This window comes from Rattus norvegicus, chromosome 5 (genome assembly GCF_021556685.1).
Source record: "Rattus norvegicus strain SHRSP/BbbUtx chromosome 5, alternate assembly SHRSP_T2T, whole genome shotgun sequence".
Taxonomy (NCBI): Eukaryota; Metazoa; Chordata; class Mammalia; order Rodentia; family Muridae; genus Rattus; species Rattus norvegicus.
In genome coordinates this window covers 44,160,104-44,175,006 of record NC_141538.1, presented here as the reverse complement: position 1 = coordinate 44,175,006, position 14,903 = coordinate 44,160,104, and the positions used below count along the sequence as shown (strand labels likewise).

The following is a 14,903-nucleotide window of genomic DNA, read 5'->3' as shown; positions in this document are numbered from 1 at the left end:
CTCTAAAACACATAAACTCAACTCCATGTTGTTTGCAATATCCAAATAGACTCATTTTGGAAAAACAAAACTCAAACTGATGCAGTAATGTGGATCAACAAGTTTCTCTAAAACGGACTTCATTCTTGGCTCAAGTAAAAGCCCCATTCACTGTTCAAAGTGGATCAGTCACAGTTTGTAAAAGTCCGACAAAAGAAGTATGTCTCGTCCGCTCTACAAGGGCGGAAGGTCATTTGATGGTTGCTGGACAGAAACCTTACAAAAAGAAGGATTACTGAGTCAGCTTTAGAAGTGCTTTGTAGCAGTTTATAAAGCCACTTCACATAGGCCACGCCCAACTGAGGGCGGAGCGCTCCGCCTTAGCGTTTCTGTTTGCGGTTTTTGTTGACGCAGGTCTCTTGGCCCTCCGCGCGGCCCGTCTCAGGGTGCCAGTGGAGGGCTGAAGGCTGACGTGTCTGCCGTTTCCCGGTGTCGCGGAGAGCGGAGCAATGATGGCGGACGCCTGGGAGGAGATCCGGCGTCTGGCGGCTGACTTCCAGCGGGCGCAGTTTGCTGAGTCCACGCAAAGGTACTGGTTCCCTGCGGTGTGGAGCCAGCTTAGGCCCGGACGCTTGCCCCGTTCCCGCACTGCCTGCTGGGTATCGGTGGGCGGCTGTCAGTAAAAGTGCTCGCTGCTGCCCGGCCTAGAGCAAGCTTGCCAAGACGCCAGTGCAGCGCGCAGCAAGTAGCCTTTCCCTCCTCTAAATCCTTTTTACCTGCGGCCACAGGTCTAAGACAGACCCACTCGCCATCTGTCATTTTTAGGAACTCCCGGACACTGACTTTTCTACACTTCAGAAACCTTTGGGGGAGTGGCCAAAATCTGCGCCCATGATTACAGATCACATTTAGAAGGCGAATAGACTTTTGCTCCTTGTAAACGAGTTCTTGTAGTATTTTATTTCTTCCGGACCTAAAAACACCACTTCGTTGATGCTGTTCTATAACATTGAGAGCTACAGACATACATACACCCTCACAACAAACAAAACCAAAGAAACCAAACCTAGTGCAAGTTAACTGCGTGGCTGAGTCAGATGTCCTGTCTGTCCACCAACTACCGTACCAGTAAGGTACTGTGATTTTTAAGAAAAGTTTTGTTTTCAACTGAAAATGTTGATATTTGAAGGCCGGACTAGAAGAGAACATCTTTAGATACAGTGATGTGTGAGAACTAAGTAAATAATTCAAGGGAATGTAAACTTGCTTACTCTCGAGGTTTTTTTTTTTTTTTAATTACTCAACCAGTATTATTATACTAATAAAGGACGGATTTTGTAGTGTAGAAGTTACTCAGAATTTTGTTTTCAAATACTTTTTTGTGGAACATATCAAGAACACTCTTAAACTTATGCCTTCTCGCAGGCTGTCAGAGCGGAACTGCATTGAGATTGTGAATAAATTGATCTCTCAGAAACAGCTGGAAGTAGTTCATACGCTTGATGGGAAGGAATATATCACTCCAGCCCAGATCAGTAAAGAAATGAGAGATGAGCTACATGTCCGAGGTGGTAAGTAATTCCTCAGTGGGCTGCCTTTGTCTTTACTGGATGTTTGAAGGAAATACACTAAAATCATAAGTAAATAACTACATGGGGCTTATAAAGCATTCTCCTCAATTGCTCCTTTTTCTTTCCTCCTTGTGTTGGACATACTAGGCAAATACTACCACAAGCTGTAACCCTTCTCAACTGATAACTTGATGATAATCAACCTTCACAGGTTTAGGCAGTCACCCTTTGTATGTATATATGAACGTGATCTTACAGGTTCATGCAAACATGATCTTAACTCTTGTCACTTAACAAATACCATGTGTTTGTTGGGTTGAATTAAATATAGGTGTATGTATGTGTGTGTGTATGTATATATAATATATACATATGTGTGTATATATATATACATATATATATAATGTATATGTATGTACATTAATTTACTTCATGACCCAGGGGTGAGTACCTAGCTGCCAGTGATCAGGTAGTTAATTATAAAGGAGTAATAGGGATTTCATAAGATTTTAAAATATTTAATCTTAAATATTAAAGCTGCATTAAAAATTAAATTTAAAAAACTAATTAAAAAGCAACTTTGTAAATTGATGTACTATTGCCTGAGACCCATCGTATTATGAAGTATAGTTAGTACCATCAAACACAAAATACTGTTTTGCTTTATATTTTAAAAATTTGAGCACATGGTGTTAAGCAGATTGAGCGCAGTTTGATTTAATCAGAAACAACTCATCACTAGATACTGGGTATAGCCTTGGTGCCTTCTTTCTCTCTGTAGTAGTGCTAATAAAATGTGAGCTGTGATTTACAATATTTGCAATATTTAACAGATTCTCTTTTGCTGATAGACATTCTTTTTAGTTTCATGAAATGGGAAATCATCTTAATTCAGTGGTAGGTGTTTTCTCTGGTCATTTTAGCCAAACTGACTTGTGAGAAGAATTGAATGCCTCCTATAGGTTTGTCTACATTGTATCCATTGATGTTCACAATTAGTCTGATGTGATTAAAATCAGCTTTGAAAACAGTGTTGCCTGTGGCTTTAACCATGAAGATTGATAGGCTAGTAATCTGTATCTAAGTCCATTAGTTATCTATGTCTATGCCCTTTGTAGAAGGACTTATAGTGATCAACACTGTCTGTTAGAATTGAAGCTGTTCAGCTGAACTTCCATGTAACGTAAGTCCTCTCTTTTGTTCAAAGGTCGAGTAAACATTGTCGACTTACAACAGGTAAATTTATAAAACTTATGCTTTGATTTCTTAAAGCTTTCTTAATTTATAAATACTATGGATTTGTTGAGTTTCTTTACACATGTCTTAGTTAGTTTCCATTGCTAAGAAAACACCATGACCAAGACAACTCTTATAAGGGACATCTTTTAATTGGGGCTGGCTTACAGGTTGAGAGGTTCAGTCCACCAGACAGGCATGGTACTACTGGAAGAGCTGAGAGTTCTACATCTTTGTTCTGAAGCCAAACAAGAGAAGACTCGCGTCCTCAGGCAGTTAGAAGGAAGTTCTTTTCCCACCCCCACAGTAACACACTTCCTCTAACAAATATAATATGTAATACATACATGTAATGTATATACATACACATACACACACACTGTATACATACAGACATACACACACACACACACACACACACACACACACACACACACAGAGATTGTTTCACTCTGTGATCCCGTTTCACCTTGCCTACAACTGGCTATATAGACCACACTGGCCTCGAACTGTAGTTGTTATTCTCCATGTTGTCACAATATTCAGATGTTTTAAAGTAATTTCAAATTTATCTAAGAATGATATATAAAGAATGTATAAATAATATATATAATATATATAAAATATACTTTTTATTCTCAAGGTATGATCTCAAATTTTAAAACTAGTGGAAACTGTAATCTCTGTGTAATTCTAGGTTATTAACGTGGACCTGACTCATATTGAAAATAGAGTCGGCGACATTATTAAGTCGGAGAAGCATGTGCAGATGGTACTGGGACAGCTGGTCGATGAGTAAGTAACTACTTGGAGGTGCTCTCTTTCCTCCTTCCAAATGCTTTAGGCCAGGTGAGGCCAACCTGGCTTTCGTTTAGAGATCATGTCATAGAGACATTCATTATAAAAACCATTCTATTTTAAAAGTAAGTGCTAATTATGGGAAGTACATATTCATTTCTTATTAAAACAATATAAAATTTTAACTTACTATTCACTGTGAATTAACCGAACCCAAAGCAAATATGTTCTAGAAATAATGTGAAATGACTATAAAATTTCTGTTGGCCCAAAGGAAAAAACACCGCCATTTGATTGACCTTACATTTAATTATATCCATGAGCAAAAAATAAGGTTTAGAGTCTGAGCAGGGAGCTCCTTCACCTCCATTAGCTGGGGGCCTATGATACCCTAGCAGAAAAGCAGGAAAGGGAGAGATACAGATGGAAAACGTGTTTAATTAAAACAAGAACTTCTTTTTCCACATTAGGAACTATCTGGATCGGTTATCAGAAGAGGTGAATGATAAATTGCAAGAAAGTGGTCAAGTAACCGTCTCAGAGCTGTGTAAAACCTATGACCTTCCTGGGGATTTTCTGACACAGGTGCTTTTTTTTTTTTTCTTAATAATGTAAAGAATTTTAAAGAATCTGAGTAGGGGTCAGGATCAGGTGGTTTTATATAAGGTCCAAGTGGATGTAACTCAGAGCCATGTATTTTGGGGGTGTAACCTATTTGATGGCTCTGAAGAGACTGTTCAAAGTGATTACAGTCAGTCATCCAAGCCCCGGGGTTCCAGATTCCTAAGACTTGCTTGACGCCATAGATGCTCAAGTCCATAGGTGTGTGGATTTCCTTAATACTTACCTTGTCTGCTGTTTATAACCTAGCCAGGATATATACAGCTTTGGTATAATTGCTAAAAATTATAACATAGAGGGCGTAAAGATTAGGAATGCCACTCAATATTTTGCAGTGTAAAACACTTTCAGCAAAGAACTTTCTTATCGAAATGTCAGTAGAAGCATTATTTTTGCTGCCATATTTTTCCTCCTCTGAGCTGTAGCTGTGTCAGGAGAACAAGGAATCTCACATATTCCCTCACTGAGGTATTTATGCTGTTTCTAAAGGTCTCATGACTGAAGTGTAATAACAGTGTTAGCTAAGAACTGAGGCTATACGTGGTCTGTATTTTTAAAGTAGTTTGTTATCTCACAGTCATAGATACTGACTATGGTCAGTGTGGTCCAGTGGGAAACCCATAGGCTTTAGTAACACACACACCTGGATTTGAGTTCTGTCAATGTGACTTCGTAGTTCCCTGACATTAAGAAGTGTTGTTTCATCTGTATGTTGTTTCCGGTGCTGGATCTTTTGAGAAGGAATAACAGTGTCCTTTGCATAAATAACAATAGATTACCTAATGAAAGGTTAGCCCAGAGGCAGCACTCTAGGAGCAGTAGTTTGTTTTTAATTTACTAAAATAAGAAAACAGCCAAATCTCATTCTAACTACTGCCTTTGTTACTATACTATTGCTGTGAATAGACACCTTGACTGAAGTAACTCTTAAAAGCATTTAATTGTTTCAGAGAATTAGTTCAATGTCATCATGGCAGTAGGTGTGCAGGCAGGAAGGGGACTGAGAGTTTTATTGATTATCGACAGGTTGACAGAGAAAGAGACAGACAGAAAGACAGACATTGGCTTGGGCTTTTGAAATTTCAAAGCCCCAGTAACATGCCTCCTCCAACAAGGCCACACCTCCTAATTCTTCCCAAACAGTTCCTTTGATGGGGAACCAAGCATTCAAACAAAGGAGCCTGTGGGGTCCATTGTCATTCAAAGAATCATAAGTATCCTTCACCTTAAGGAAATCTGACTTTAGAAAGTTACCAAACCTCAATTACAGGAGACCAGTGTGTAGTGTAGACTTATTCACTCACCTATATTACTAGAATAAGCTTTCCTGCTGGTAAAACACAATTAGAACACAATTTAGAAAATATAAATGTCTTACAAAGCATATTAGGGATCTAAATCCTTTTTTACTTGAGTAACTATAAATCATAGAAAGTCAGGTTTAAAAAAAATAAGGCTTACACCAAGAGTTTCTAGTTCTGTTGTTTGAATATCACAGATGTTTTCCTCAAAGCTTATTAGATTTTTCTTTGTTGTAAATTTATCAAACCAACTTGAATACATCTGCTTTGAGTCAGGGAAGGAAGTATGGAATGTGTCCAGACCTGTTTCACATGGCCTTGTTCAGATGTCATATAGCTGAGAAGAATTAAATTCTATCCCAAATTTGAAAGCCAGTCAAGAAGCCAGATAATCTGCCAGTTTAAATCAGGAAAAAGTCTTTGTTACTGTTAGAGAAATAATTTTTCAAGACTTAGATTTCCCTTAGTTGCAAAATCATGGAGCAATATTTGTTCCTGTAGTATCCAAAGGTGCAAATAGAGTCCTTTCTAAGACGGATCCATCATTTTTATTTTCCTTTAGAAATAAGGATTGTAAGAAATGGATATTATTGTGGTTAAATATCTATCAATTAACTAATAATAATAATCAATAATTATTACTATTATAGATAATCCTTTAATAATTTGGTATGTTTCTTGACTCTGCTGTGAAACAATGAAGCTTTCTAGATATTAATACATCATTTTAGTTTAGTTATTATGTAATTTGTACAGTCGAAATTTCTGTCACAGTACATAGCATGAATTGAGTAGGATTGTACAAACGCACATTTTAATTTTGTTACTTCAAATTAATAAAAATTGACCTCTTATTCTCAGGCATTAACTCAGCGACTTGGCCGGATTATCAATGGCCATCTTGACCTTGATAACAGAGGAGTGATTTTCACTGAGGCCTTTGTGGCTCGCCATAAAGCACGCATCCGTGGACTCTTCAGTGCTATTACCCGGTAAACATGTTTCCAAGGATATGTAGAAACTTACACATTTATTTAACACTATTTGCATTTTTCCTAGCAGCTGAATCTTTTTTAAGCAAAATCTCTTTGAGTGTCTGAGTTTATTAAACAGGCAGAAGGAGAGTGTCTCTGGAATGGGACTATAAGGCCAAGTGCCAAACTTCAGCCTGTCTCCCCACTTTACCCTCCTTTTCCTGCTCCAATAACTTTTGTACTATTCAGAAAGCAGTTTAAAATCTGATGCTGGGATCACTTAAAAAAAAATCATGTTGAAATCATGAAAAGACCATGCAGTTACTAAAATAGAAGTTTGGGTTCATTGTTACATTACACAGTAGCCCCATGATGTGGGGCTGTTAAGTCAGTAGCCTAACTTACTTGGCGTTTAGATGGCACTATTTTTAGTATCCTTTTTATTAAAAGTGCACAGTGTTAATAGCAGTGTTACTTTAGACATGGACATTTTAAAACCAAGTGTATAGCCGGTTTAGATTTATTAAAATATAGAATTTAGAAAGCCTACATTTTTAGTTATCTCCTCACCTTCACATCAGATTCTGTCGAGTGGCTTTGTGTTCTATCAGCGTTTGAGATGCCAAGATTTTCATTTCAGACACCTCTCAGGATTTCATATTCCACTCCCTCTAATATCTGTGAATGTTTTTAGACCATATGTCTACGTTCACTGTTCATTTTCTTACCCTCTGTCCCCTTCCAGGCCACTAGTCCGGTTTCTCCGACTTACAGTGTCAGTATCACGAATCTAATGTCTATTTTCTATCCTGTTGTACTTGTCTTTATGTCAGCCTTTAACTGCACACACTTCTTTCAGATAGGGAAGCTGTAGTCATGTAGCCACAGAGTGCATTTATTGAATACTGAACACATGCAAGGCAAAGGAGAACTGAAAGGTTTGAAGAGGAAGCTTGTAGTCTGGTGAAACAATTTTTTTTTCTTTTTTATTCTTAAATAATTTAAAATTTATAGATTAGAGAGTTTTTCTATGACCAATATCGAAGTTGCTTAAATTTTACCACAGATAGTTTCATCTGTGTTTCCTACAAAAAGAGAATTATTCTGTATAATATATCCAGACTCACAGTCAGAACATTGGCATGGATGCATGCACTCCTGTAGTCTTTGGATCCATCTCGATGTGCACATTGCTCCACACTGCCCTCTCTTGCTGTTTCAGGTTCAGTTCAGGTCACGCATTTCATTGAATAGTGAAAGGGTTTTGTTCACTTTAGTCTGGAACATTTGCTTAATCTTTCTCGGACTTCCTGATACCAATATTTTAAAGGTCACAGATCTTTAAAATGTTAACTTCTCTTGTCTGCTGTCTGCTTGATGGTGCATATGAGTGTCAATGTTTACATTGGCCATCATTGGCAGGGACACACAGAAGGGACACTTTATCTTCTAATTAAATCTTAGCAGATGATACACAATTAGATTTTTTCAATTACTGACGAACATGTTATATTTACTTAACATATATCTGATGAAATTCTTATAAAGCTGTTTTCTTTGTAAAACAAAACAACAAACAAACAGTCACATACAGGGATGAAATTTTAGGACCGTGTATCCCATTCCTCCTCAGACTTATAGTTTGTCTATTTGTTTTTATCATTGGGGACCTAGTGTTCCCTAAGTTTTTTTATTTTACTTTAGGATGTTATACGTTACATTCTCCGATCACCGTTGATTTTACTAGAGGATGGCCCTAAGGCTGGCTTTGACCTGGCATGACCCTATCATTCCTCTGTGGTATACTTTTTTACAGATATGACAAAATGTTTTCGGTTCAGTTCATAGTTCCCCGTCTAGCCATTTCTCCAAGGCCACCTGATTTCTTCTTTTGGAGCATATCTGGGTACTTAGATGCTTCTCACACTATTAGATTCTCACTGTTCCTTGGCCCTTTTGGTAAAGAGGAGAGAACACACTGACACAGAACCATGCATGTTCTGTGGCTTTAATTGTAAACATACACAACAAAACCATGTGTTCAGACTGATAGCTCCAATTCAAACAAATACTAAACTTCATTCTTATTTTCTTTTTCTTTCTATTTTTCATTTCCTGTATTTGTAATTCTCTTCTTCAACCATGGGAGACTGAGTAATGATGACCTGTAACATGTTTATTTATCTCATTAACTCCCATCATGTACCTGACTTCTTGTTGCTGCTATAGTTTCTTCCATGTACTCTCTCCTCCTTGGTTCTGACCACCCATATGCAGTCTCCCTCCAAACACAAAGAAGTGTTGGTCTTTAGGGAGAGCAGAACTGGGAAGCTGATTGGTAGCAATAAATAGAGGGAGACAGGTTTGAAACTTTTGTGCCCTTTGAATTTTTAGTCAAAAACTAAAAATACTTTTCTGTTAATATATTTGCCCTTTATATTTTGCTGATTACTGTAGCAAGTATAAATTTTGTCATGATCAGCAGTTTTGTTTTATTTCCTTTCATAGTAGCTCTGAGCTACTGTGTAGAAATACTGTCAACTGCAGAGTAAAGCTAAATTATATATATATATATATATATATATATATATATAGAATAGCTGGAAACTTAGGAACCACTTCTCTTTTCTGGTCTGAAGCCCTGTGCATCCACAAGGTCATATTGGCAGCTGTACAGGTAGCTAAATGATCAGGAAGTAAATACTGAGATGAGTGAGATATGCAGGAACACTAAACCAACATTAGTTCTGTTCCAAACTGAAAGACAAAGTCATCAAACAAAAAACTTAGAAATTCTAAGTACATTTGTTGAATATGCACAATGAGGAATACCTAAGAGTTCCAAGGTGTAGTCCTTTAAGGTAGAATCCTTTAAGGAAGGACTGCTTTTAGGTTTCTTAGCAGGAGGAGAAACACACAGAATAACATGTAAGAAGGTTGTGATGATTACTGTAAGATTAACAGAGTTGACACAATTCACAGCATAGTGGAATCTAATTCAAACAATTTAAAAAAAGCAAATGGATCTACATGAAATTTTGTTAAATAGTTTAGTCAAAATTCTCCAAACACAGGAGGAGCGTTAAGTATTTCATTTATATTTTTAAATAAGTGGTTCTATTTTTATCAAGTTTCTTAAATGATTTAAAAGAAAATAAAGTTGTGGCATTCTAAATAATCAGTAAGGCATTAAAAAGTTGGAATTGGTTAAAGGACTGAGTATGCATAAAAATAGAAGCTGATTGAAGAACAGGTGATGGCTTAAGGTAAATAGAAACAGAATCTTACTTTAAAACCATAGGCAGTGAAAAGTGAAGGCCTGTGGAGATGGCCCCGTGGCAAAGTTCGTTCTTTCCAAGCATACGGACCTGCATGGAGCCTCAGCAGGATCCCGAGAGCTCTCTATCGAGCCATTCTAGCTAAACAGGAACCTCCAAAATGAGTGAGAAACTGTCTGAAAAAATAAAATAGGAGACAGAGGAAGATATCCAAAGTTGTCCCTCTGGCCTCCACAAGCTCACACATAGTCTGACATATCTGAAGACACACACACACACACACACACACACACACACACACACACGCACACATATAAACACACAGTGAAACAAAGATATACACTTGGAAATATGTCAGCTAGCTAAAAGGATGTATTGGCCTGGGGATATGTTAGTGATAATCACCTATATGTAATGGAGTCATCTACACATGCACAGGCCCATGAATGAATGAATCATAGCACGCTGTTATTTCAGTACCACAGACACATACAATGCCCACACAAAGACATGCATACCAAGGACATGAATATATGATACTCATTAAATCCATCATATTGTGACAGACAGATATCAATCAGCTGATTAAAATGAAAGTGTGGACTATCTGTGTGATAGAGTGCTGTTCAGGACTGAAGCACTGCGTGCATGCTTCGTCATTGACGAACATCCTAACATGATACTAAGTGAAAGAAGACAGAGACACGAGACCTCCATTGATTCAACTATACTGACTGTCTGGACGGGCACATTTACAGACTCAGGAATCAGATGACTCCTACAGAGTGGCAGTAGCGACTGACGTGCTACTGTAAATTAGAAAAGTGGAGTGTTGCGATGCTTTCACAAGTTTGTAAATTTACTAAGACCATTGATCTGTGTGCTTGGAATCAAGTGGGTGTTAGTTAAGTGAAGATTATATCCTATTAAAGTAGTTCAGAAAATGTTACAGAAAATACACATAAATAAAAGAGCATTTGTAAATTAGATTCTCAAACACTTTTGACTAGAAATACCTTGTTCCAAATATATTTAAGTACATATATTATCACACTTTTTTCAAAAACAAAATCCTCTATCACTCACTTAAATATTTCTAAGAGAAGAGAGGGAAAGCACCATGAGGAAAATTACATACACCCAGTCCTCACATGTCTCTGAGTTCTGTACCATTCTTGGATGCAACCGTGTACCAGAGATATTTGGGAAGAAAGTTATGTATGCACTAAAGGTGTTCAAGTCACAGCTTGCATTAGAAAAATCAGGAAATCTAGAAATGGTAAGTGTGCAGGGTATAGGGATGTCCTACAGCATTTCATATGAGAGATCTGTTCACTGCTGCCCAGTGAAGGGCAGAAAGGAGACACTCGGTGGAATCCTAATAGAAACTGATCTGGGTTGTGAACAAAGACTGACTCCTGCTCTCTGGGTACACAACCCTGGTCAGGTGTCTAAAATTTGGTATAACTTTTTCATCACTTTTTTCTTTAAATACATTGGTGGTTTTCCTTTAATAAACGCCAGTTCTTATTTATCCTAATCATATGTAATTGTATACTAAATTAGTCTCAATTTTTTTCTTTTAATTTCCCCTAAAGGCCTACAGCAGTGAACTCTTTGGTTTCAAAATATGGATTTCAGGAACAGCTCCTTTACTGTGAGTTTTGTTTAAATTTGTACTACTTTGGTTGTAGGAGTAATTGAGTAATACAGTGTGTTTTGAGAATTCATAAGTACCTGACTTTCTTCCCCAGGGATAAGAGAAAGAAAGGTTCTTTTTATTTTACTTTGTTTTTTGAAGGGGAAAAAAAAAAAGGAGTGGTGAAGAAAAGAAGGAAATAGAAGTGGGGGTCAGAGGAAGAGAGGTGGTTTGGTTTGGTTTGGTGTTGTGGTTCACGCGGTTTTAGAAGTACCCACCTGAAATTGGGTAGCCTCCTTTCCTTGGATCTCAGGGTATTGCTGGTTGATAGTGTGAGGATCGTTTGGCAGAATAAAACTATGTGAGGAACACAGAAAAGAGGAAGAATCCAGGGTCACATAGATCTCTTCAAGGGCATACATTTAATGCCCAAGAACTACCCAGGAGGCTCTACCTCCTACGACTCCGTCAGCACCCAGTAGCACCTCTCTAGGACCAAGAAGACATTCAGCATGCCAAGTACAGCACTGCTTTATAGAATGACTATTAATGAAACAGAGTGATTTCATTTTTTCTTTATATTATGTCTTTTTTTAAGATTATAATATAATCATGTAATTTCTCCATTTTCTTTCTGCCCTTCAAACTTCCCATATATGCCTCCTTGCTCTTCTGCAAATTCATGGCATCTTTATTAATTGTTGTTTGATGGTGGTGGTGCGGAGGTAGGGGTGTGTGTGTGTGTGTGTGTGTGTGTGTGTGTGTGTGTGTGTGTGTGTGTTATTGGATAACTAATTGGGGAAGACTTTCTCCTGCTCTGAGCATTTCTTAGATGCCTGTGTTAAGGTTGAAGTCTCCTGGACTTTCTTCTATCCACATTAGCATGCCTCTTGTTGTGGGCATCTGTGTTGGTGAGATTTTGACATTCCTAGGAGACACAATGTCACAGTAAATTCCCTGTTTCTCTATCTCTTTTCACTCTGTCTTCCACAGTGGTCCCTGAGCCTCAGGCACAAGCGTTGTTTTATAGGTGTCCATTGTTTCATAGATGTCCATTGTTTCATAGATGTCCATTGAGTCTGGATTCCACAGCTCTGCTGTCTGATTGGTTGGGGTTTTCTAGAATGGTCTCAGTGTGTTGCAGACAGGTTTTCTTGATGAGGAGTTAGAACTACACTGTGGGCATAAGGACAAATATTCTCAGTGTAGCTTTGTATTATTCTGGTTTTAATAAAGTGTTGGTTGTTGATTCTCCTCCAAGATCCAAGACTTCACTAGCCCCATGTACCATAACCATACAAGTCATGATATCCCTCTTGTTGCTTAAGGTCCAGTTAGTTTTCCAGTTGGCTCTAGAATTATGATAATGGTAAAGGTGATGGTAAAATTTTTAGCTAATCTTTACTGAATGCTTATGATAGACCAGCTGATGGTACCACTTTACTTAAATACAGGAGCCTATAGCATAGTTATTGTTACTATCCCCATTTCACAGATAAGAAAATAAAGGCGCAAAGGAAATTGTTTACTCGGTGTTTACTCAGTGTTTTATAGTTAGTAGATGGCAGAGTTGAGGTTTGTCTCTGAGCACTGGAGCTGCAGAGCCCACCCTCCGATCTGCGGGATTTCTTTCTGCTGTAAGAAGGGTTGGAATGTTGATGTATTGCTTCATGTCAGTCAGAAATGTTCCAGCAAAGGAAAGTGCTCCAGGACTTTGCTTCACACAGTGCTTGGTTCTTCTAACTGTTAGAAAGTTGGATGTAATGCTAGTGAGTAGACTTAGCTATTCTAGGAATTTGGTCTCCTGCATTACATTAAACTATAAAATAAATGATGAAATGCTGGGTTTTTTATTAAGTTCTGATTAGCGTGCAAAATAATGGTTTCATTATGTGTCATCTTTTGTTTAGTTGTCTCCATTTCTACCACTTTCTCTTACTGGTCCCCTCCCTCCCCAAATAGTCCCCTCCTTTTGCTTTATATCAATCCCATTAGCCCCCTTTCCTCTTCCCACTCCCTTACAGAGCCTTCTCCTCTCCCCTGGCCTTGCTGTCTGGTTTCGTGACCAGAATGTCCTTTTGTTCACAGTTACTAAGTGTATACATATTGTCTGGTTAGAGTTACACTAGTTTCTAAATTTGCCCTGAATTACAGTCTGAGTAGTGTCATAAGTATCAGCATTTTTTTTTTGTTTGAACTGTAATTTTATGCATGGGGTTAGAATTTTGAGTATTCTTTTAAAAGCATAAAGTTTGGGAAGATGGACTGGAAAGTCCTTGACCTTGACAAATGTGTCCCTGTTCTGATCTGTCTGTATTGTGTGCATTTGCTTTAAGCTGTGCTTGAGGAACTTGTTAGCACTGGCCGCCTACGAGGCACGGTGGTTGGCGGGCGACAGGACAAAGCAGTGTTTGTCCCTGACATCTATTCCAGGACACAGAGTACTTGGGTGGATTCCTTCTTCAGGCAGAACGGCTATCTAGGTAACTATGTTTCTTTCCTTCAGGCAGAACAACTATCTAGGTAACTATGTTTCTTTCCTTCAGGCAGAACGGCTATCTAGGTAACCATGTTTCTTTTCTTTGAAACTAAAATGTCTGCCTAACCCCTAAATAGTATTGGAAAGTATTGTACTCCAGACTCCACAAGCACCTTCCTGTGGTTGACTACATAGATTCTCATGGTTCCTTAGACTGCAAAGTTGTCACTTCTGTGGGGCTTAGTAACTGAAGATAATTCCATTATTGCTGAAATACTGAAATTTTAAAATGCCAAAAAATGTTGACAGATATTAACCTTCAATTATCTATGATATAAAAGGTGATATAAAAGTTAAGTTTTTATTCCTCCAAAGTAAGTATCATATGTTTAATATAGTGTGTTTATTGTTTTATTGTTATCCCTTCTCAGTTACTTCATCTTAGAAATGTCTATTGACAACTTTGCAATGCTTACTTTTGTCAGCCATCTACTACTCAGAAACAGTAATATTATTCTGAGGTGTATTTCTGAGGTTCCGCCGTGATTCAGTAAAGTGGACTGATTTAAAGCAGTGGCCACTTGATTTGCTGAATCCAGTCCTGTCATCTGCATAGCACTGTACATTCTCACATCTATGAAGAACAGTTTGAACACAGCCTTAGTTAGACACAGGGCTTTGCATGTGGTCACTTGATCTCTGATGATGTGTGTTCAAGGCTAAACACATTAGAACTTCTGTAACTCAGAGTCTGTTAAGCTAAATCATCTACTTTAGAGAATGGCTCCGTCCTGTTGCACAGTAACACATTTTGAAAATAAAATCCATCCCTTTAACTAAAATAAGCAAACTAGATTGCAGTTTTGATTTTTAATTTGGACCGTTTCCATTTCCTTTACTGCTGCTTTCCACTGCATTGCTCTGCAGCCCTTCAGCTGGAGAAGGGACCACTCAACTTGTGTTCATGGAGCACTGGAAACAGTGTAGCAGGTTTCCTACAGAGACCTTCAATAGTAGATATCTAAGA

At 38.0% G+C, this 14,903-nt stretch overlaps 1 protein-coding gene across 3 annotated transcripts in view; it reads left to right on the top strand.

The window, feature by feature from the left end:
* The first annotated feature begins 444 nt into the window (after window positions 1-444).
* Ufl1 (Ufm1-specific ligase 1) overlaps window positions 445-14,903 on the top strand; it is a 33,135-nt gene continuing 18,676 nt past the window's right edge. The window contains 8 exon segments of one of the 3 annotated variants that reach the window (NM_001126279.1): window positions 445-568; window positions 1,405-1,550; window positions 2,758-2,786; window positions 3,484-3,581; window positions 4,055-4,169; window positions 6,368-6,498; window positions 11,357-11,415; window positions 13,734-13,880. In NM_001126279.1, the coding sequence (NP_001119751.1) occupies window positions 492-568; window positions 1,405-1,550; window positions 2,758-2,786; window positions 3,484-3,581; window positions 4,055-4,169; window positions 6,368-6,498; window positions 11,357-11,415; window positions 13,734-13,880 (802 nt within the window). In that variant the 5' untranslated portion in view covers window positions 445-491. 3 annotated transcript variants of the gene reach the window in all.